Source organism: Pongo abelii, chromosome 1 (genome assembly GCF_028885655.2).
Source record: "Pongo abelii isolate AG06213 chromosome 1, NHGRI_mPonAbe1-v2.0_pri, whole genome shotgun sequence".
Lineage (NCBI taxonomy): Eukaryota > Metazoa > Chordata > Mammalia > Primates > Hominidae > Pongo > Pongo abelii.
Window position 1 is genome coordinate 24,379,761 of NC_071985.2, and position 25,519 is coordinate 24,405,279.

The following is a 25,519-nucleotide window of genomic DNA, read 5'->3' on the forward strand; positions in this document are numbered from 1 at the left end:
GTAATAAGCTCTCTTTAAGAAATGCAAATCAAAACCACAATTAGATACCATCTAACACCAGTTAGAATGGCTAATATTAAAAAGTCAAAAAATAACAGATGCTGTTGAGGATGCAGAGAAAAAGGAACACTTACACACTGTTGGTGGGAACTTAAATTAGTTCAACCATTGTGGAAGACAGTGTGGTGATTCCTCAAAGTTCTAGAAACAGAACTACCATTTGACCCAGCAATCCCATTAGTGGGTATATATCCAAAGGAATATAAATCGTTTTATCATAAAGACACACTCACACATATGTTCATATTTCCTGGGCTTCTGTTAATGAGAAGAATGAAGTTGGCACCACCAGAGAAGACAGAAAAAGAAAAGAGTCCACCTTTGGGAAGGAAATGTTCTCCTTAATTATCTTGAAAGGAGATGGCAAAAAATTCTAGTAATGGAGCCTAGATCACTGCTCCATTTAGTCACATTCTTTTAGTGTCATCAGTTTATTGAAACACTTTCCTTTGTGACCTAGATTGAAAGACAGCAGTAAGAAAACTAAAGTTCAAAGAGATGGAGAAGGACGAGGAGTCTTGTTGAGGTATCAAGAGAGTGGACAGTTCTGCGAGTCCTGGAGAAAAATGAACAGTTTTGAGGTTGCTAAGGGGCCAAAAGCATGGGCAAAGGCATCAATGATGATTTTATCCTCTCCAGCATATCTATAGTTTTAGACATTTTCAAGTGGAAATGGAATTGTTAATAAAATTACATTTCTTTCAGTATTACATAAATTTTTGAGGACTTTCACGAAACAACATTTTTTGTCCAATAATCCACTTAAAACAATTTTGTTTTGTTTTGTTTTGAGACAGAGTCTTGCTCTGTCGCCCAGGCTGGAGTGCAGTGGTGCAATCTCGGCTCACTGCAAGCTCCGTCTCCTGCATTCATGCCATTCTCCTGCCTCAGCCTCCTGAGTAGCTGGGACTACAGGCGCCTGCCACCATGCCCGGCTAATTTTTTTGTATTTTTAGTACAGACGGGGTTTCACGTGTTAGCCAGGATGGTCTCGATCTCCTGACCTCGTGATCTGCCCGCTTCGGCCTCCCAAAGTGCGGGGATTACAGGTGTAAGCCACCACACCCGGCCAATAATTTTTAAAATATAAATTTACCTGAAAATAGTTCTCAAGTTCCTTTGAAAGCAACCGATAGAAAAGGCTTTTATCAGTGAAATCCATTAAGCGATCGTGAAATACTCGGGTGGCTTCATGAACAAAGAGCAGAGCAGCCATCTCTTTGGAGTTAATAACAGTCCTGTCAGCTTGCAGCAATCCTAGGAGAAGCTGTTAGGGATTTAAAAATAACGTTTCTTTTTAAAAATTAGCAGGGTAGTATGTGAAGCAAAGGCTCAGTTTTTGCAGGTTTATGATCCATAAAAATAGAAGCAATTATCCAAAGTAAGAATTGTGAATTTCTACAAGTGATAATCTGAAGTTTTGATGAGATGTGAAAGTGATAAGATAGGGAAAATTGGTATGGAATCACTCTTAGAGGGAGGGGGACTTGGGGACTCCTCAGCCACATCTAATGGAGGCCTTGCTAGGATGGGAGTCTCGACTACAGTGCTGACATGGAGGCAGGGTGTTGCATGTGATATCGAGGTACTTCCTAATGTTTATATGTTTTAACATTCTAAATTTGGATTAAAAATGTTATAGCCCATTTCACAGATTACATGTGCTATTTAGGGCTAAAGTCCCACAGTTAGGGGAGAAAGATATCAAATTCAAGAATTGATTTTCAATTTTGAAAATTATTTGGCCATGGCTGATAACTAAGTCAGCACTGTTGGCAAAATCTGTTAAAATTCAAGCATGTTTATGAAATGCATACATGCTTTCATTTTCTGACAGCCACAATAAAGTCTCAGAAATAAAGCAAACCCCAAATCTATGTTATAACCTTGTCACTTATTTCTCTGCTGAGGATCTTAGCCAATATTCTAACACTCTTAGGGATTTCATCATTGAATTATTTGCACGGAATTATTTTAACAATTTTCTTCAACTAACTCATGACATAAGCTGCTAATAAATAGCAAAACTAACCAACATTCATTTCCCTTTTTTCCCCTTCTAACAATCTAATGTTGACAGTATGAGAGAGAGCGACTTATATTTAAAAAATAAACTAGAGAATGAACAATAAAACAAACCTTAAACATATCTCGAAGATTAAACATGTAGTGACATTTTGTTGGAGTTGGTAACATATTCTGACGTACTTGATGGTATATAGCTAGGGAACAAGATATTATCTGATCCTTACTTTTCTGAACTTCAGGTGTGAAGTTATTGATGGAGAAATACATTCCCAAATGAACCTTTAGAAAGAAATGTTATAATTTAGTTTGCCAAAAATTTTAGGTATAGACTACTTCTGGCTACCTTCCACTAAAAAGCAGACTTGTGTATTATAATGGAGGATTAATTTCATTACATGTTAAAATTAAAATCCATTTAACATAGGATGGTAGATTAGTAAAAACAAAACACTCTAGGGGTTGCAAACTGGAGAAAATTCCATTTGGTCCTAGTATGTTGAATGGTCTAAAAGGATGTGATACGTTTTCTCTGGGGACAATTTATGCTTCACCTCTGTATACACCAGGTGTGCTGGGAATTCTTCCATCTCCTTGCTCTCCAGGAGATGTTACGGGAAGTGTAAACTGACAAAACTATTGCCTCAGTCTGGATTGACGATACAGGTATACATTCTTCGAAAAATTCTGAAATATCTTACTGGAAAGATGACTCAACTTGAAATCTAGTGTGACTAGAAAAATAAATCTTAAGCAAGATTAGGAAATTCATCAACATGAATCTTATTTTCTTCTTTAATATAAAATTTAAAGATTCATTTTTAAACTCGTTTTCAAAAAGCACTTGGTAATTCTGATACAGTTGGTAAATAGTTCACACCTGAAAAAAAAATCCTGTTTTAGAAGAAAGTCTACCTGTATGCCAATTGGGACCAAGGTAATAGTTTGTGTAGCATTTTTTTATTCCATAAGAAAATGAAAAGAGCAAATCAATTCTGGCAAAAATCAGGGTATGTGTGTTAAAAATGCAGATTCCTGCATGCCAGGCCAGATATACTGGATCAGAATCTCTGAGGATAAAGTCCTAAAATCTACATTTTAACGTGCATTGGACATGCACCACAAGTGTTTATTTTACACACAATAACTTATGCTTTTGATATGTAGAACCAAATTATAATAGGCCAGAAAACATAGGGGGAAATAAAATCTATCCCCTTAAAGTAATTTTCTTTCAATATTAGTGGATTTAAGTTTTCGTATTTTTCCTTATTCTAGGGAATTAATTTTTTTCAGTAGAAAATGAACTAGATGTGTTACCTGGAAAATAGTATATAAGATGTCTTGTGAAGGATGAGGTAATACCAGCATGGAAAAGTGTTTGAGAAGACGTGGGCTGATATCATTCACAACTGGAACACAAGCTGCAACTATAGACAGATCTTGAATATTCTGTGATAAGGATAAAAAGGAAGAGTAACTGAATGTATCTGTAGGAAGTGAAGTATGTATCTACGTCTCTGTCCCAAATTGGAAAAAACACTTAAAAACATTTAGACAAAAAGATTTAATTACTATGTATTGCAAAAACAAAGATTACAGTGGTAATAGAAATTTATCTTAGAAATAACCCATCCTAAAATATAATTTCAAGATACATTATTTCTTGAAGACTTTCTAAATGTCATCAGGAAATGGTCCTTTTTAAAAAATTATTATACTTTAAATTCTAGGGTACATGTGCACAATGTGCAGGTTTGTTATATATGTATACATGTGCCATGTTGGTGTGCTGCACCCATTAACTCATCATTTACATTAGGTATATCTCCTAATGCTATCCCTCCCCCCTCCCCCCATCCCACAACAGGCCCCAGTGTGTGATGTTCCCCTTCCTGTGTCCAAGTGTTCTCATTGTTCAATTCCAACCTATGAGTAAGAACATGCAGTGTTTGGTTTTCTGTCCTTGTGATAATTTGCTCAGAATGATGGTTTCCAGCTTCATCCATGTCCCTACAAAGGACATGAACTCATCCTTTTTTACGGCTGCATAATATTCCATGGTGTATATGTGCCATATTTTCTTAATCCAGTCTATCATTGATGGACATTTGGGTTCATTCCAAGTCTTTGCTATTGTGAATAGTGCCACAATAAACATACGTGCGCATGTGTCTTTATAGCAGCATGATTTATAATCCTTTGGGTATATAGCCAGTAATGGGATGGCTGAGTCAAATGGTATTTCTAGTTCTAGATCCTTGAGGAATTGCCACACTGTCTTCCACAATGGCTGAAATAGTTTACGTCCCACCAACAGTGTAAAAGTGTTCCTATTTGTCCACATCCTCTCCAGCACCTGTTGTTTCCTGACTTTTTAATGATCGCCATTCTAACTGGTGTGAGATGGTATCTCATTGTGGTTTGCATTTCTCTGATGGCCAGTGATGATGAGCATTTTTTCATGTGTCTGTTGGCTGCATAAATGTCTTCTTTTGAGAAGTGTCTGTTCATATCCTTTGCCCACTTTTTGATGGGGTTGTTTGATTTTTTCTTGTAAATTTGTTTGAGTTCATTGTAGATTCTGGATATTAGTCCTTTGTCAGATGGGTAGATTGTAAAAATTTTCTCCCATTCTGTAGGTTGCCTGTTCACTCTGATGGTAGTTTCTTTTGCTGTGCAGTAGCTCTTTAGTTTAATTAGATCCCATTTGTCAATTTTGGCTTTTGTTGCCATTGCTTTTGGTGTTTTAGACATGAAGTCCTTGCCCATGCCTATGTCCTGAATGGTATTGCCTAGGTTTTCCTCTAGGGTTTTTATCGTTTTAGGTCTAACATTTAAGTCTTTAATCCATCTTGAATTAATTTTTATATAAGGTGTAAGGAAGGAGTCCAGTTTCAGCTTTCTACATATGGCTAGCCAGTTTTCCCAGCACCATTTATTAAATAGGGAATCATTTCCCCATTTCTTGTTTTTGTCAGGTTTCTCAAATATCAGATGGTTGTAGACGTGTGGCATTATTTCTGAGGGCTCTGTTCTGTTCCATTGGTCTATATCTCTGTCATGGTACCAGCATCATGCTGTTTTGGTTACGCTAGCCTTGTAGTATAGTTTGAAGTCAGGTAGCGTGATGCTTCCAGCTTTGTTCTTTTGGCTTAGGATTGTCTTGGCAATGCGGGCTCTTTTTTGGTTCCATATGAACTTTAAAGTAGTTTTTTCCAATTCTGTGAAGAAAGTCATTGGTAGTTTGATGGGGATGGCATTGAACCTATAAATTACCTTGGGCAGTATGACCATTTTCACAATATTGATTCTTCCTATCCATGAGCATGGAATATTCTTCCATTTGTTTGTGTCCTCTTATTTCGTTGAGCTGCGCTTTGGAGTTCTCCTTGAAGAGGTCCTTCACATCCCTTGTAAGTTGGATTCCTAGGTATTTTATTCCTTTGAAGCAATTGTGAATGGGAGTTCACTCATGATTTGGCTGTTTGTCTGTTATTGGCATATAAGAATGCTTGTGATTTTTGCACATTGATTTTGTATCCTGAGACTTTGCTGAAGTTGCTTATCAGCTTAAGGAGATTTTGGGCTGAGACGATGGGTTTTCTAAATATACAGTCATGTCATCTGCAAACAAGGACAATTTGACTTCCTAATTTAATACCCTTTATTTAATACCCTTCCTAATTTAATACCCTTTATTTATTTCTCCTGCCTGATTGCCCTGGCCAGAACTTCCAACACTATGTTGAATAGGAGTGGTGAGAGAGGGCATCCCTGTCTTGTGCCAGTTTTCAAAGGGAATGCTTCCAGTTTTTGCCCATTCAGTATGATATTGGCTGTGAGTTTGTCATAAATAGCTCTTATTATTTTGAGATATGTCCCATCAATACCTAATTTATTGAGAGTGTTTAGCATGAAGGGTTGTTGAATTTTGTCAAAGGCCTTTTCTGTATCTATTGAGATAATCATGTGGTTTTTGTCTTTGGCTCTCTTTATATGATGGATTACATTTATTGACTTAAAAACAAAATAAAACAAATAACAAAAAGAGCAATCATTTAAAAATAATCAATATGTTATTGAGGTTAGCAAAGAGGCTTCTGGTTATAAGTGAGAAATCAGAAGAGCCAATTGAGTGTGTCTCTAGAATGGCCAGGCTTTGTTCCTGCTTATACCCAGGCTCAAGGCCACAGCAATCCCATAAAAGGCCTGCTGTGACTATTTTCTGGTCAGTTCAGGGAACTTGTCCAGGCTGGGCATTCCAGATCCTATTTCCTGCCTTCTCTTTTTTCTAGTCTCCTGGATTATCCCTGGTGGGCTGCACCTGGATTCTTCCCCTCTGCCTTGGCTTGAGGGTTGTTTCAGTCTGACTGACGTCTGACCTGATAGCGCTCACATGCTAGTTTGCCTTATTCAGGATCCTGGGCCCAAGTTTGTCTGAGACATGAAACCATTTGTAATGCAACCACTTAATTTTATAGATGAGGAATTTGAGGCCTAGAAAGTTTAAGTGGCAGTCAGTTCTGAAATATAGGGCTTATGATTTCCAGAGAAGGACCCGAACAGAGAGAAAAGTGCATTTGAATTTCTATATTTGTTTAAAAAGTAAGCCATTCTGGCTGGGCGTGGTGGCTCAGGCCTGTAATCCCAGCACTTTGGGGGGCCGAGGAGGGCGGATCACGAGGTCAGATCAAGACCATCCTGGCTAACATGGTGAAACCTCGTTTCTACTAAAAATACAAAAAATTAGCTGGGCGTGGTGGTGGGCGCCTGTAGTCCCAGCTACTCGGGAGGCTGAGGCAGGAGAATGGTGTGAACCTGGGAGGCGGAGTTTGCAGTGAGCCGAGATCGCGCCACTGCACTCCAGCCTGGTGACAGAGTGAGATTCCATCTCAAAAAAAAAAAAAAAAAAGTAAGCCATTCTGATTTAGGTTCAATGTAACAAAAATAATTGCACAGAAATACCACCTTGGGAATTTTTTTTTGACTGTGATATTCCTTAAAATGCTGTAACTGTGATCTTAAGATAAAGATGTAGAGTAATCTTATATAGACATTAAGGATGTATCTGGTGGGCCACATTTTCACTGGCTTTTCTCATAACTAACTAAAATTTGATGCATTGAAAAATTTGATTAACTACTGATGCAGTTAACAATAATGAGCATTATTTGACTCGGAAACCAAATCTTGAGGATATACATGCAATTTTTACTAAGATTTAAACCTATTAAAAGTAGGATTTCTATAAACCCATGGACCTACATTGCAAATATATGATTAATATAGTTAGTTTAGGGTCTCAACTTTGCTTAACACGTCTATATGGCCAGAATTTCTAACTTTCTCAAGGAATTCACTCAACATTGTTATAAACATTTAATTTCATGTAAGAAATAATACTTAATGTGAACAAAATCTTAGTATATACTGTACCTTCCATGTGTTTTTTTTAGTATCATAAACTCCTCCCAAATCTAACAATTGTCTTATCAATTCCAGGGGTGGCTGTGCTCCATACGTATCTGATACTGGCATATTCATATCATCAATAAATATTAGAATCTTAAGGAAGACAAAAGGTTTTAAACATATACATTAGTACACCTTTCTTTAAATTATGAATTAGGAATATTATGGTTAGGGGTAAGCACAAATTAGGAATATTATGCTATGGAGTAAGCACAAAATCATATGTAATAACATGTCTGATTTCCTATTTAAAAATAGCAGAATGAATTCTATTTGGAAGATATGATTTTTAAAAACAGTAAGTTTTCAAAATAGCAGACACTCTATTCACCTTCTATAGATCTATAATAATTATGTCTGACAATAGTTAGAAATGTATTTGATGCTGGATAAAGCAATATAATTATGGCTATTACACAGGAACATGGCTATTTTTCATTCAAGATTTACTTACTGAGTGCCTACTATTGGCAAGGCACTATTGTAGTATTTAGCTGTTTATTCCATATGCACCCTGGTTTAGGAATAAGGCTATCATCTGGAACTAGACTTAAAAAATTCTGCTGCAAATGCTGTTGTCATGAACAACAAGCAGAAAATTCAGACCCATTTCCAAATTTTAAACCTGTGTTAATGTCCACCTTTGAAAATATTGTGCATTGAAGTGTACTGATTGTAATCTCTGTGTGCACTAGCTCCTTTAGACCGTGTTTATTTTTGCAAAAGCAATGTAAAAAGCCCACAAATAGACATATGTTTGGAATTACATAATTACCTAATCTGTAACTGTCAATATATATATATATATTTAGTAAGACACTCAGTTTCTCCCCTTTTGTATCACAAACTATCTGAAATTTCTCTTGCTTGCATTTTCTATTGGTATGATTAGGTTGCTCAGTTATTCACCTTTTCAAAATCCCGAAAGTTTACCCATGTAGGCAAAGACCAAGTTTATCTGTGTCTTCATTTAAAATCAAGGAAATGTGAAGCAAACCCTTAAAAGCTCCTGAAATTGAATTGAAACTCTTAGAGTCCCAAGCCGTGGTCACAGGAAGAAAGTGTGGTAGAATATGTAGTAACAAAGCAGTTGGCATCTAACCCATTTTCCAGTCTACTTATCTTAGCAAGATTTCAGTACCTTCTTTTGGCCTTAATAATTCTGAATCAGTATAATTCAACATATTGGAAATAAAATAATATTGATCTGAAAACCAAAGTTTCTGTTATACATTGCATCTTCTAGGATGTTCAAAAGTGTGTGTTACACAAATATTTTTCTTCTGATTAGTATTAATTAAAATAAACTATCACTTGAATAGCCTAAGCAGATTATTGAACAGGTATGAGAGGTGTTTTACCCTGTTGTTTTTTGGTGCTCCAAGAGTATCTTTAGTTCTTCTTATTAACTTCTTAAGAATCATCTCCTTGGTTTTGGCAGCTGTTATATTGGTGCTAAAATTTATCGTAGAGACTACAACTCCTTTATGATCATTATTTTTAAGTAACTTTTTATCAGTTCTAACTTCTGGCTTTTTAGTGGGATTATCTGTGATGCCAAATATGGAAAGAAAAAACAAATTTAGGACACTTTAAGAACATTTTTGCTTTATTTTAATGTGTCATGAAATTTGAAAATTACATAATTTTACTATTTTGTTGTCATTTTCAAGAAATTACTCCAATAGAACCTTGGAATATTTCTTTGCTGTTTTGTGGTAAACAGCGTCTTTTTGCAACCAAGTGCAACAGTACAAAAGCTCAAAGAGTCCTCCATACATTTATGCATGATAGACACATATAACTTCTTAAGATCTAAAAGCAGCATGCAGCTGTCTGCACTAATGGCATTAAAATTAGGGTATATTCCCTGAGTGAGAATCATCCAGACGCTATAGCTACAGCAACTTAAAAGTGAAAACAAAACCAAAACCTCTTCTGGCAAGATTTGGTGGTCTGGCATCCTTCCCCTTTCTACAGCTATCTCTAGGCCATCCCATCTTTTCCTCTTGAGAAATGGAGTTGCTGTTCCCAAAACTAGTGAGTCAGAATTTTCAAGGATGAGCCTCCTGAAACTCCACATATGTTTCTATTGCATGGTCTGATTTGAGAAGTCCTACAGAATCATACTTTTTCTATTGCAGTATGTCTAAAAGCATCAAACAGTAGAATAGACAGATATTGCCTTTAGTTACCTCTAGACTTAGTCTACTCTTCCACTGATATATCCACCAAGTATCAGGTAATATACCTAGTATATCAGCAGATGTAATACTCCTCTACCAGAACCATTCTAACTTTTGAGTAGGACAGAACAGTTTGAGAGGGTGTGGGATAGTTTTTGAGTCTTTTTATTTTAAATTACCAATTGAAATTATTATTCTGAGATCCATGAATGTAAGAAATAATATACACATGGTTGTGAAGTTTTGAAACATAGCATAGCTTTGAAACTGTACTAGAATACATACCTGAACTTCCAGTTGCTGTCTTATGAGTTTCAGGAATCAAGATGGTGATATTTTGCTTTAGGCTACTGGAATGAAATATTTTAAGGATTCAAAATTAGTTTGTTTACCATAATCTGTATATTAAACAACAACAAAAAAGTAACAGCATATTGTGAATTTTACTTCTAACTCTTACAAGAAATTTTTTTTTTCTGTTTCCACCTTTTCAGATGAAATTAGTGTCACCATTAGAACTTACACCAAACTGAACAAAACATAAGCTAACTTTATAAAACAAACTGGGCAAATTCCTAGGATGCCAGACGGTTGGATATTTTCTCTGGATAGTAAGACATTACCTCAATTACCCCTTTATAAAATGTGATTTGCCTTATGGATCACTCAGCAAAGACCCATTTATCTTATTTTGGTCTTGTTTCTAGGTGTTTGTTTTTCTTATGTTTGATAGAAAATAGTTGTCTTTCTCTATTGTTAAAACTCACTTCAGCTTAAATATTGAGTATACAGTAAAACTTACTTTTTTCCAGTCTCCATTATTTATGATACTTAAAGAATGATTTTTATTGTATTAAATATTTCAAAATTATTTCTCAGATGTTTAAGGCCTTATTTAAGTGTAGTAGGATTCTATTCCAAAATCATTAGTGTAAGACATAGATGATGGTGGCTTGGACTAAAAGAGGCATTGGAAAAGAAGTAGAGGAAATCACGATATATGTGAAGATAGAACAGACATGACTAGTAGAATATTAGATGTAGTGCAGGGCAAAAATGGGGACCTAGGGGTTGGGAGGAATCCGACTGGCTATAAGAGATAGATTGGTGAGAGGAAAGGGGGAAATTCCAAGATGATTCCTAGGTCTCAGGCTTGCATAACTGGGTCCCATTTATTGAGATAAGAAGCACTAGAGGAAGGAGAGGTTTGGAAGAGAAATCAAGAGTTATGTTTTGGTTATGTTAAGGTTGAAATGTTTATAAGATATCCAAGTATTATATATATATATGTATATACATATATATATATGTGTGTGTATATATATGTGTATATATATATATACGTATATACATATATATATATCTCACATAGTAGGATATATGTGTCTAATGATTAGAGGAAAAGTTAGTCTGATATGTGCATTTCCACAATTCCATCTTCTTATGTAATTCAAACAATACTAGGCTTCTCTAATATTTTAACAGACTTGGGAACTTAAAACATTTTTAGTTGTATTTGCATGAGGTAGATTTATTGTTTGTTCTTTTCTTTTCTTCAGGAAGAAACAGATAGAATGACAGAGACAAAGTTATTTGTCAAGAGCATTTTAACATTTGATGACCATACTGCCCAAGCAATCTACAGATTTAATGCAATTCTTATAAAAAATATCAATGTCATTTTTCACAGGATTAAAAAAATACTAAAATTTATATGGAATCAAAGACAGACTGAATAGCCAAAGCAATCCTAAGCAAAAAGAACAAACTTAGAGGCATCACATTACCCAACTTCAGATTATACTACAAGGCTAGAGTAATCAAAACAGGATGGTACTGGTATAAAAGTAGACACATAGATCAGTAGAACAAAACAGAGAACCCAGAAATAAAGCCAAATACTTACAACCAACTGATCTTTGACAAATCAGACAAAAACATACACTGGGGAAATACACGCTATTCAAAAATGGTGCTGGGAAAATTGGATAGCCACATATAGAAGAATGTAACTGGATTCCTATCTCTTACTGTGTGCAAAAATGATCTCAAGATGGATTAAAGACTTAAATGTAAGACCTGAAACCATAAGAATTCTAGGAAAAAACCTAGGAAAAACTCTTCTGGACATTGGCCTAGGCAAAGAATTTATGACTAAGACACCAAAGGCAAATGCGAGAAAAACTAAAATAAATAAATGGAACCTAATTAAACTAAGAAGCTTCTGCACAGCAAAAGAAATAATAAACAGAGTACACAGACAACCTACAGAATGGGAGAAAATATTTGCGAACTATGCATCTGACAAAGGACTAATATCCAGAATCTACAAGGAACTCAAACAAATTAGCAAGAAAAAAAAACCCATTAAAAGGTGGGCAAATGACATGAACAGCCACTTCTCAAAAGAAGAATAGAGTATTTTTACATTTGATAAGGACATATATTTCTAAGGCAACAAAAACCAATATTATGCAAAGCTTTATTTGTATGTTTTAGATGCATTTTTCCAGAAGGAAAATAGTTTATAGCTGCCCTTTATATTAAAAAAATCAACTTAAAATTTGGTTATTTAAAAAATAAATGTAAGAATTTCTCATTTAGACAAGATTGGGCACTTTCAGGGTGGTATGGCCATGGGTAGAATTTCTCATTTAAAGAAATGAATCTAGTTGTTAATACTTTTGAAAAGTATATATTTTCTTCTAAATAGAAAATAGGAATGGCCAATCATAGTAAAGAAATTGAATCAGTAATAAAGTGTCCCATTAAAGAAAAGCCCAGAATTGGTTTATGCTGAATTCTACCAATCATTTAAAGGGGAACTAATATCACTCTTTCTCCAACTCTTCCAAAACATTGAAGTGGAGGGAATACTGCCAAACTCATTTCACAAGGCCAGCATTATCCTAACACCAAAGCCAGAAAAGAACATTACAAGAACAGACAATTACAGACCAATATCCCTGATGAACATAGATGCAAAAATCCTCAAAAGACTAATAAAACCAAATTCAATAGTATATTAAAAGGATTATTCACCATGATCAAGTGGGAATTTATCCCTAAGATAATTTCATGTATGATTCAACATGCACAAATCAATAAATGTGATATCCCATATTAACAGAATGAAAAACAAAAACTATAAGGTCATCTTAATAAATACAGATGAAGCACTTGACAAAATTGAATACCTTTTCATAAAAAATTCTCAACAACTTAGGTACAGAAGGAATGTACTTCAACACAATAAAGGGCCAAGTCTGATACATCACAGCTAACATCACACTCAGTGGGCAAAAGCTGAAAGCTATTCCTCTATGATCAGGAACCAGACAAGGATACCCACTCTCACTACTTCTTTTCAACATAGAACTGGAAGTCCCAGCCAGAGCAATTAGGCAAGGAAAGAAATAAAAGGCATCCAAATAGGAAAAGAAGAAGTGAAATTATCTGCTTGCTGATGACATGATCTTAATAATAGAGACCCTAAAGATGCCACCAAAAAACTGTTAGAACTGATCAATAAATGCAATAAAGTTGCAAGCTACAAACTCAACATACAAAAATTAGTCACATTTCTACAAGCCAACAATGAACTACCTGAAAAAGAAAGAAAACAATTCCATTTACAATACTGTTAAAAAAGACCATTAAAAGAGTACTTAGGAGTAAATATAACCAGAAGGTGAAAATTCTGTATATTGAAAACCATAAAACATTGATGAAACAAATTTAAGAAAACACAAATAAGTGGAAAGATATCCTGTGTTCATGGATTGAAAGAATTAATATTGTTAAAATATCCATACTACCCAAAGTGAGCTACAGATTCAATGCAATCTCTACCAACATCATTTTTCATTTTTCCAATGGAACCACAAAAGATACCGAATAGCCAAAGCAATCTTGAGGGGGAAAAAAAAGCTTGTGGCATCAGCCTACCTGATTTCAAAATGTACTACAAAGCTATAGTAATCAAAACAACATGGCATTGGCATAATAACCAACATATAGACCAATGAAACAGGACAGAGAGCCCAGAAATAAACCCACACATTTACAATCAATTGCTTTGGCTATTCCGCACTCCTGTGTTCATTGCAGCATTATTCACAACAGACAAGATATGGGCTCACCCTAAGTGTTCAATGGCTGAATGGATTTTTTTTTTTTTTTTGAGATGGAGTCTTGCTCTGTTGCCCAGGCTGGAGTGCAATGGCGCAATCTTGGCTCACTGCAACCTCCACCTCCTGAGTTCAAGCGACTCTCCTGCCTCAGTCTTCCGAGTAGCTGGGATTACAGGCACCTGCCACCATGCCCAGCTAATCATTTGTATTTTTAGTGGAGACGGGGTTTCACCATGTTGGCCAGGCTGGTCTCAAACTCCTGACCTCAGGTGATCCACCTGCCTCTGCCTCCTAAAGTGCTGGGATTACAGGTGTGAAACACTGCACCCAGCCTGAATGGATTTTTAAAATGTGGTGTGTGTGTGTGTGTGTATATATATATATATATATAATGGAATACTATTCAGTCTTTTAAAGGAAGGCAATCCTGTCATTTAAATGGATTTTTAAAATGTGGTGCATATATATACATATTCCGTTATATGTATAATGAAATACTATCAGTCTCTAAAAAGAAGGAAATTCTGTCATTTGTAACAACATGGATGAACCTGGAGGACATTATGCTAGTGAAATAAGCCAGGCACAGAAAGACAAATACTATATAATCTCACTTATCTAAACAAGTCTAACTCATAGAAGCAGAGAGTAGACTAGCGGTTGCCAGGGGCAACAGGTGAGGTGGGAAGGAATGGGGAGATGTTGGTCAAAGGGTACAAAGTTTCAGTTAGACAAGCAGAATAAGAATTCCGCATCCATTGCACAGCATGGTGACCATAGTTAATAATGTGTTGTATATTTCAAAATTCCTAAAAAATAGATTTTAATTGTTCTCACTAAAAAATCATAAGTATGTGAGGTAATGGTATGTGAATTACATAATATAATCATTCCTCAATATGTATATACATCAAAGCATCACATTGTACCCCATAAATACATACAATCACCGTTTGTCAATTAAAAATAAAAGTTTAAATGGAAAAAATAAAAGAGAAATCAGGAAAAATGGATTTTCTTCTTATCTCCTCTTTTGAACGATTCTGCATTTTTATATAACAGATTTGCTTTTTTTAAAAATAGGCACATTTATATATTAAAGCACACTTTTTAAAATCAGACAAATCTAATTTAGAAGTTAGTATATACAACCTTGATTTTTTTATTTCACTATATAATAGGGTGTCTCCTAAAATTGAACCATGTTTTATGTCAAATGCTCCTGGACCCTCTATCTTTTCAAGCATTTGATTAATGGCAGCAGTTTTCCCAACACCAGATTCTCCTAAGGAAACAAATACATAAGGTTAGATGTATATGCAAGAAAATGATACATGTTAAAACATTAAAATGAACCAATAACATTCTCCCTCAATTGAAAATTGCATAAAAAGTGTGTTTTTGTTCTTCCCTTTTAAAAAAATGTGGTTAAGAGTGGTTAAATGAGGAAGTTAATATAAAACCCTCTCAAATTGTTTGATTTACACCTCTTACAAAAGAATAGATTAAGAGTTAACTATTATTTTTATCTAATGTTCACGCTAATCCTTTAGCACAGAACTACATGAAACATAATTCCTTAAAAATTTCTGCCAACCCAATTTGAGGAAGAAATTTGATGATAAACTTTTTGTTGAATCAGAGTAGGGACTCTGTAATGATTTTACAATTCATTAAGTATTAAAGTAAAGATAAGTATTTTCTTAGACAAAATTAGAGGTAAGGTATGTGTTATCTGAGAGTTACATTGCCTTAATTCTCTGAATATGGAACTGGGAAAATGATACTATTGCCTCTGGTGCTATGCAACACAAGTCAGATAATTGGAAAAGGTAATTGATGGGTTGAAATACGCATTAAAATAGAGTAGGAGCTGTATTGAATTACTATTTTGATAATGGTAAAAGATAGAAAAATCTTAATATTGGATTGGGGAATCTCACTGAGTGTGTACATGTAAGTAAACCAATCAATGTTACTAATAAGAACCTCAGCCCCCAGGCTACAGAGGCCAAACATATATTATTAATACAATAGCTCTACTTCTGGAATTTCTCCTGCAGGTAATGAAAAGATGAAAAAGATTTATAATGTCCTATTTCAGCAAATATGTGGAAAAATGGGTGTTCATAAACTGCTGGTAAGAAAATCAATTAATATAGTAACCAAAACTTTTCAGCGTATATTTTTTTCCCACTTACAAAGTAAGATAGTTAGACCAAATATCTGTAAATCATTTCTAACTCCGAAATTCTCCTTCTATTAAATATTTGTAATACCTGTCAGAAGTACAGGGCAGGAATTCTTTAAAAGAAGGCTCATGAGAAAAGAAAGGCATGTTGTGTCTCTGGTAGCAGTATAATTAATGCATTCTCCACATTCTGTTATCTTCAAGAAGTTTTCGCCAGATCTTTGAAGATTAGTTAGTAATGAAGTTCCTAAGTTAAAATTTAAAAAAAAGTTTCAAATGACCTAGAAAGTACTATTCACCTAATCTTTTTTTTTTTTTAAGTCATTAGGATTATTTTATTTTCATTAATTGTACATATGAAAAGTACATAGCTGGCTGGGCGCGGTGGCTCACGCCTGTAATCCCAGCACTTTGGGAGGCCAAGGCTGGCGGACACGAGTTCAGGAGATCGAGACCATCCTGGCTAACATGGTGAAATCCTATCTCTACTGAAAATACAAAAAATTAGGTGGCGGGCGCCTGCAGTCCCAGCTACTTGGGGGGCTGAGGCAGAAGAATGGCCTGAATCCAGGAGGCGGAGCTTGCAGTGAGCCAAGATTGTGCCACTGCACTGCAGCCTGGGTGACAGAGTGAGACTCTGTCTCAAAAAAAAAAAGAAAGAAAAAAAAGAAAAGAAAAGTACATGGCTATGCAGAAATAAAATATGTTAAGATTTGTTTCAGGAAAATGTAATCATGTCACAATATAGTCAATCATAAAAGTTATTAGTTCATTACTCTTAAAAGTCTTCCTATTCCTGAGAAAACTCCATTGATTATGTCCAGGAGTTCCTAACTGTTGCATGTATTGGAGAAGCAATCATTTCCACTAAATTAAAGTCATTCTGCAAGTCACTTTCATCATCACTTTCATCACCACAGAGGACACTAGAGGCACTTTTAGCTGCTCGACAGAAATTCATGCATTTCCACATTACAGCAGTTCTCCAGTGGTGGATGCCCTAATCCTGGAGAGGTCAAAGCAGTGACGCAGTCTATGGTGGATTGGATGTATTCACCTAATCTTTTAGGTCCTCAATACGTAAAAATTTCTGGAAAAGTCTGCACATTACAAAACAATTTAAACATACATAAATAAGCCAAAATTGTTACAAGTGCCTGGGGGGTCTCTGCTGATCTCAGAAATTATCCCTCACTCACACTCTTTCTGACTTTTTGATGTGGACAGTTAGTGCTATCAATTTTCCTCTTAAAATGCTTTAGTTATGTCCCAGAGATTCTGTCTTTATCTACTTTTTTTTTTAAATAGCAAATGGGCTCCTGGTCTTTTACTTTGATTTGTAAAGGCCCTTTATATATTAAGTAAATTAGCTCTTGTAATCTGCTTGGTGTTTTATGTAAGTACTCTGATTATTATATTTGACTGAGCTGATCTGTCCTCATCATTTCCTGGCTACTCTTACTCTCTTACTTGTTTAACATTTCTGTATGGAATTTGGAATCAGCTTCTCTAGTCCTCACCACACCTATAATGTGGTATGTTTATTGGAATTATCTTTACCTCACGGATTAATTTAGGAAGAATTAACCCATTTAGGACGATAGCTTTTGTCCAAGAACATGGCATGCTTTTTTATTTCTATGTCTCAGGAGTGTTTCCAAGTCTTCTTCATATTGATTTTTGCATATTTCTTGTTAAGCTTAGTTTTCTGTATTTCATCTTTTTAAAAATTTTGCTTTTGCCATTTTATTTTATTTATTTTCTTACCCAATCCTGCTGCAGTTGACCCCAAATCCATCCCACAGAAGCAAAGCCAATCTTGCAATGTTTACTTCCGGCTTTCTACCTTACTCCAGCCACCACTGTGATAACTTCTGGATGACCAACATGTGCGGACTAATTCTCTCTGTTTTTGCCACTTTAAATAATATCTTATCTTTTATTATTTACCTTGTAACTGGTTGTTGTTTGTATATATGTGGAAGATTATTTTTATATATTGTTTTGTAATTAGACTAAAACTAAATTCTCTTATTGCTTATAGTAGTTTTAAGTTGATCCTTTGGTTTTCCAGATATTTTATAACTTCTGCAAATAATTAAAATTTAACCACTTATTTTCCAAATTTCTATCTCTAATTCCTCTTTTTAATTGCATTGGCTCGTATATACAAAACAGTATTGAGTTAAAAATTGGATTTTAATGGTAATGCTTCAAGTATTTCCCCTTAAGTAGACTCTGTTGTTGTTATTGTTATCGAACTTTTAACTTCTGTTGCATTTTTCATTTCCAGAAGGTCTACTTGGTTCTTTTTCAAATTGTGTCAGCTTTTAATAGTTTCTCATGCATTTCAGGTATTTTCTATCTTTCTTTTTATTTCTTTAAAAATGGTAAGCATGGCTGTCTGAGAATATATACCTTTATTCCAGTCATCCAAGTCTCATTAATTTGTGGCTGCAATCTTGTTTCTGCTAATTATCTTTAAAGGGGTATTAAATTTGAAAATATTATTTGTAGGAATAATATAAAGTATAGGATAATAGTTCCACTCTATAGAAAGTATGTCCATTGGCTTCTAACTGGATGCTGGGAGACTACTGAGGGATTCCCTTAATCCCAGTTCAAGACTGGAGATTCCTTAGATGATGTAGGATAATGTATCTGGCCTCAGATTATGGGTACCTGGATATGTAAGGGCTGGTTTAATCCAGTTCACCTTCACATAGAGAGTGTAGCTCTTCATTAGCCCAGATTAAATTATACGTGTATGTGTATGTGAGAAAGAGTGGAGGGAAGGAAGCTTTGATTTCTGTCATCCTTAATCCTTGAATAGTCAACCTAATGATACAATGACTTGATTGATTCAATCAAAATCACATGTAATTCTTTAAATGGATATTGTAGCCTCAATAATTTCTATAAAGGAGAATTTTCAGCACTCTTAGTTGTGGATTGAACATTACTACAAAATTCACATTTAAACTCCTCAAACATTAGTAGAAATCAAAATAAAACACACAACTCTTAATCTGCAAGCAAATGTTTCCTTCCAATAACTACCCCCACCGCCCCACCCCCGCCGCCATGATAGCAAGAAAGAGAATTCTGTGTCATGGTCTGTCACATCAGTACTCAATATTGGGATTTATATATCAATATCTTATAAACCCTTAGAGTACAGATTCCAGAAGAGAGAGCCTCAATTTTTTTCCCTTTTCAGTTAGTTCCCTGTGCAAACAACCACACCAAAAGATCTTGTCTAAACATAGTTCTGACTATTTTATTCTTTGTTTTCTATACTCAGTAGTCGCTACCATGAGGCCATTTGAAACAATAGGTTTGGGTGGGTAGGCAATACCTCAATATGACCTTTGCTGTTGAGCTGGCTGCTACCTAGTAGACAGCATCTAATGTGAGGCTCTGGAGAAAAACTTAGGTCCACAGTCTTCCTTTTGATGTTTGGGGGATAGAAACAGTTAACATTTTTGAAACTGTGAAAGCCCAATATACTGGACTCTCAGTTTTAGATTGTATGCTTCAGGTAGAGAGAGTCTCCCTTGCCTGAACTCTATTATCTGTCATCTTTGCTTAAAAACTAGTTAGCTTTTATCTAAATTCATCCCTCTCTTATTGAACTTCAGTAAAAGTGACAAAAAGTAGCCAGTTCACACCAACGTTTTGATCTTCCAGCCACTTTCCCTAGAGTTACAGCACATGATCTGTCTCCCAGATACCACAGCTAACAATGTTGCCAATTTTTTGGCCATGGCATATAAAGGATCACCTGTATTCATCTGCAACATTGTGTCTTCATTGCCCAGCATCTGACTTTTAAGTCAATGTCAGGTATTTCAGGATTTTTTATGTGATTGTGTCATTTCTAGCTACTGAAATGTGTATTAATTATGATACAAGTTCCATCTGCTTTAACAAAGATCCAAATATAACCATGGCTTTTAAAGGTGGAATTTGATTCCTCTCTCATGTAACAGCCCATGGTCTATATGTCAGCTCCACAGTGTTAGGAATCCAGGATTCTATTATCTTTTTTCCTGCCATCCTTAGCCTGCACTTTCCATATCTAGGTTCTTGGTGGTTGCTTTAGGTTTCATCACCACAACTCAGGAGCAAGAAGGGGGAGAAAAAAATAGAAGAACATGTGTACATTCCTTTCTTTTTAATTGAACAATCTAGAATTTGCATGATTCACCTCTAGTCATATCCTGCTCTCTAGATCTAATCTGGTCACATAACCACCCTGCTCTACAAGGGAGGTTTAGCTGGATGATGAAGTGCCTAGATGAATCTTCCAATGATAGAGAAACAGGAAAGAATAGAGACGGGAGTGACAAGCAGCAGTGAATGCCACACAGGGTATTGATGCAAGAAGTAACATTAATATTTAATTTTTCCTCATTTTCCTTTATATTTTCCCACCTTGTTATTAAAGAAAGAACCACTTATATGTTTCTCTATAATCCCACACAAGAAACAGGGTAAGCACATTAGAAAATAGCTTGATTAATACGTGTGGGATGAATAAGGAAATTAATGAATGTTGGGTGACCTTCAAAACACATCTTCTGATAATAACAGATTAGGATTACTCTTTTTAAGTAAAGAAGTATAAGAAAAAATATCCTACTCAACCATAAAAGGAGACTTTTGAAGCACATCTAGGATGTCCAAACAATTTATCATATTGTGGTTTACCATGAAAAAAATTACATGGTGACATTTAAATTCTTGTTACAGGTTTGGGTTTGAAAGCCAGGGAATGTTTTAGTTATTTCTAAGCTCTTTGCCTGCAATTAGAGTAAGTGGCAGCCAGAGGAAGTAATGTTCTAGATTTGGAGAAAACAGCTTTGGTTTCCCATGTGAGTGGTATACTAAGATGTGGAGTCACATGCAAATGATATTCAGTTATACTTTTCTACATAGTGGTAAAAAGCTAAGGCTCTGAGTCAATATCAGCACTAACGTGTGAAATACAATTCAGAGCTTGTAAACAAATATGATTGCCCACTAATATTTATTGTAACAAAATATTGAATAAAATAGTCTTGGCATTTCCAACGAAAACAAATGCAGAGTTAAAACTCTCTGGATGCTTTAGCATTCTGATAGCTCTGGTTGTTTGCTGTCAAAAGCTCTTACAACCAACTCTGAAATTCTTTTATGAGAGAAATCTGACTTCAAGGCAATTCGATTTGTATTTATTAAATTTCTAATATTTGCAGGAACTCTAAAGAAGCTTGATTATTAGATTCCTGCCTCTGCCTCAAATTTCTACCAAGCTTTCGAAGTGCAGCAAGTTTCTTTTTTCTGCTATATGTAGATGCAGAAGATTGGGAATAAAAATAATTTAGCATATATGGATATTTGTGAAACTATGATTATTCTTTTCTAATTAGCATTTTCATTTACAATTAAGTAAATTGTATATATACCTTTATACAATTGTATATATACCTTTATACAATTTATATAACATATATGTTTTTCACATTTTACAAGTAGTCCTTTCCATTTTCTTGTCCCAATAATTACAGCTAATTGAAATAAATAGTGCTCTTAGGAAGACTTTCAATGTGCTACAGTTTTACAATGTGCATTTAATTCAATAAAATGTACTCTAAATTTCTCAGAAAGTAATATTCAAAGGTTATGTTTTTAAAGATATGTTTTGTAAACATAGATCTAAACTGGTCTCTACACAAACTTATATTAGTCCTCAAAGTTGCAGATATAATTACTTTTATAAATAGAGTAGATATAATTACTTTTATAAATAGACTATTCCCAATATTCTAACGTTACAAGTATGATTCTTATAATTATTCTTACCTCTTTGAATTAGTGTCTGATCATTAGGAACTAAATCTGACCAAGGTATGAATTCACATTGCTCTATATCCACAAAATATCCAAAGATGGAACATTCACCAGTTGGTAGGTTGATGCCTACAACCGAAAATAATAAATTCAACTAAGAAAGGGGTTCAGTTATGGAATGTTTCACTAACCATGTAAACTCTCTCTGAAAGATCTAATTGTTGAACAAGAAATAATAAGTATTTAGCCAGGGTATATCCAACTGTATAGGCCTGTTTTCCCCTCAATCTTCAATGTGTAAAAATGAAGTTTTATTAACTTCTTGTCCTCTTTATATCCAGAAAGCAAGGTGAAGTATGATCTGATATTCCTTGAAATCTTACCCCAAAGTTTTGATTATTACCATGTGTTTGGATGCAGTTAAATGCCAGTAACGTATTGATTGTGGTCAAACCAATATATCAGAGAACTTTGTTATTTGTAAATCACACTTATCTTTCTATTATAAAAGTAATACATTTTCTTAGCACAAAATTCTGAAAATATAGAATAAAAGTAAACTAATTTAGCCATGGATTCACCATAAGGTAATAACAGTATTAGTATTTCATATATTCTTATTTATCACTTGAATGGTAAACAAATCTTTGGAAAAGTGTGTGTGCAAATTTTTTTACCATTCTAAAAATTGTGTTTTCTTATTGTTGTGTTTTCAGAGTTCTTTATCTATTCTGGATATATCTTTGTTTGATATGTAATTTATATATATTCTTTGAATCTGTGGCTTGTCTTACTATTATTGTTATTCTCTTAATGGTATGTTCTTCAGAGCAAATGTTTTAATTAAATTTTTTTCTCTTATGGATTATGCTTTTAGTGTTGTACATAAGAACTCTTTGTCTAACTGAAGGACACAAAGGATTTTTTCTTGTCGTTCTTAAGAATTTTATAATTTAGACCAGGCGTGGTGGCTTATGCCTGTAATCCCTGCACTTTGGGAGGCCAAGGTGGGCAGATCACTTGAGGTCAGGAGTTTGAGACCAGCCCGGCCAACATGGTGCAACCCCGTCTCTACTAAAAATACAAAAATTAGCCGAGCGTGGTGACAGGTGCCTGTAATTCCAGCTATTTGGGAAGCTGAGGCAGGAAAATCACTTGAACCTGGGAGGCGGAGGCTGCAGTGAGCTGAGATCACGCTATTGCACTATAGCCTGGGTGACAACAGCAAGACTCCATCTCAAAAAAAAAAAAAAAAAAGTTTATAGCTTTACAATTTATATTTAGGCCTAGCATCCATTTTAGTGTATAATCTTAGTCTGTCAAATTCCTTTTTTTAAACATATAAATGTTCAGTTGGTCCAGTACCATTTGCTGAAAAGACTATTCTATTAGTTAGCTTGGGCTGCCATAACAAAATACTATAGACTGGGTGGCTTGCACAACAGAAATTTATTTTCTGTTGTTTTTTGTGTGTTCAAATTTCCTTTTCTTCTAAGGATGCCAGTCAGATGGGATTAAGGCCACACTTCCAGGCATCTCCCTTATGGAGCTCTCACACTCCCTGGCAATGATATACCTACCCTAATCACACCAAGGCCAGGTACCAGATAGCCAGGGACAGCCCTGTTCACCAGAACTTGCTGAAATTATTCAAACTAGCCAATCCCAAGCCCATTTACACTGCTTTGCCCATTCCTTCCTGCAGAAACCACAATAAAGGTACTTGCCCACAGTTCCCCTTTCTCCCTCTGCCCTGTGACTGACCCCAGTGCTTCCATCCTGAATGGCCCAATGTGTCATGTTCTTTCTCTTCAGGAATCTGTGAGTATAACAAAACTGTAAAACCATTTCCAGTTCCCTTTTCTTCATCTGAGTCTGGCCTCACCATACCTCACCCAAGGGAATATGGTTAAAACAGCACGCCACATACGATTTCTGTTGTATATTCTTCTTTGTTTTCCTTTACAAATCCCTTACAAATATAAAAATCATCCTTAGCTTACAGTCTGTACAGAAGTAGGCTACAAGCTGGAATTGCCTTACAGGCTGTAGTATGCTAATCCCTGGTTTAATTAAGTGTCCCTTTATTATACATCATTAGTTATTAGAGAAATGCAGATTAAAACCACAGTGAGATACATTTCACACCCACTGGAATGGCTATAATAAATGAGAAAGACAATGACAAATTGCCTCCAAATGTTAGGGAGGATTTGGAGAACAAGAACCCTAATATATTGTTGGTGGGAATGTAGAATAGTGTAGACATTTTGGAAAACAGTTTGGCAGTTGCTCAAAAGTTAAACCTAAAACTACCACAATATGACCCAGCAATTCTTGCCTTAGGCATCTACCCAAGAGAAATGAAAACATATGTCTACAGAAAGACTTGCATATGATGCATAAAAGCATTATCCATCATAGTCTCAAACTTTAAACAATCTAAATGTCTACCAATGGGTAAATGGATAGACAAGATGTGATATATTCATAGAATGGAATACTATTCAGCAAATTAACTACTGATAAATGATACATTATTGATGAGCCTCAAAAACATTATGATACATGAAATAAACCAGACCCAACAGACCATATATTGTAGGAGTTGATTTCTTAAAATGCTTATTGAGGCTTAATTTACTAAGAAGCAAATTTATTGCCAATGGTTGGGGATGGGAATAAGGATTAACTGTAAATGGGAACGGAGATCATAATGGAAAGACGAAAATATTCTAAAACTGATGTATGGTGATGGTTGCACCACTCAGTAAAGTTACTAAAAAATCACTGATACATATACTTGAAGTGGGTGAATTTGATGGTATGTAAAATATACCTCTATCAAGCTCTGTCTTCTCAGTTCAGCAAGGCCATTATGCTCTTCTTAGGTTCCCTTCCCTGGGCCACCACCTGGAAAGCTCCTCCAGGTGGAGGGCTGGGGAAATCATAGGGCTCATCTCATTTACTCCCTGGGGCAAGGCCATGATTTATTACTGTCCATCCCAAATAAATGAGGATACTTCTTGTTTTCCTTCTTGATAGGGATTGAAAATGTATTCACCAGGTCAAGAACACATACCAAATGCCAGAGATTGTCCCTACTGGTAAAAACAGTAGCCAATGTGACTGGGATTACTATTTGTTTAAGATTATTATAGTCCACCATCACCCACCTTGATCCATCTTTTTTATTTCAAAAGATCAGGTTAGTGAATTAAGTAGGAATATAATGGATAACTCATACCTGCATCTTTGAAGCCCTGAGGATGTCATTGATATCTGCCATTTCTTCCAGGATGCAGTATTGGTTTGAGGTCTGTGGACTGAGGATTGGCTCTGGGAGGGGCTTTCATTTGGCTTCTTATGCCATTATAAATCTTAATTTCACAGGTCAGGAAATTAAGGTGAAGGTGTTTGCCAGTGCTAAGTATATCCATTCTGATTATGCACCCAAGTGCTGGGGAAATGAGCACTGGATGAGTCCATGAACAAACTGCAATGGAGTTGTACCAGGACCTTATCACCTTTCCTCTATAAGCCCCCACTCTAATAGAGGGACCATGATGTTCTTTTGGTTCTACAGGTGTAACTATTAGCTCAAATCCTGTATC

General features: G+C 35.3%; 1 protein-coding gene across 3 annotated transcripts in view; it reads right to left on the reverse strand.

Annotated features, from left to right (window-relative positions):
• The window catches only part of DNAH14 (dynein axonemal heavy chain 14), a 499,118-nt gene that overhangs the window by 145,402 nt on the left and 328,197 nt on the right, over positions 1-25,519 (reverse strand). For all 3 annotated transcript variants that reach the window (XM_054519536.1, XM_054519533.2, XM_054519594.1), the window contains exons 44-52: positions 21,918-22,034; positions 16,159-16,317; positions 15,032-15,164; positions 10,032-10,096; positions 8,922-9,109; positions 7,525-7,653; positions 3,406-3,537; positions 2,200-2,367; positions 1,157-1,327 (exon numbers count right to left, since the gene is read on the reverse strand). In XM_054519536.1, the coding sequence (XP_054375511.1) occupies positions 1,157-1,327; positions 2,200-2,367; positions 3,406-3,537; positions 7,525-7,653; positions 8,922-9,109; positions 10,032-10,096; positions 15,032-15,164; positions 16,159-16,317; positions 21,918-22,034 (1,262 nt within the window). The remainder of the gene's footprint in view (positions 1-1,156; positions 1,328-2,199; positions 2,368-3,405; positions 3,538-7,524; positions 7,654-8,921; positions 9,110-10,031; positions 10,097-15,031; positions 15,165-16,158; positions 16,318-21,917; positions 22,035-25,519) is intronic.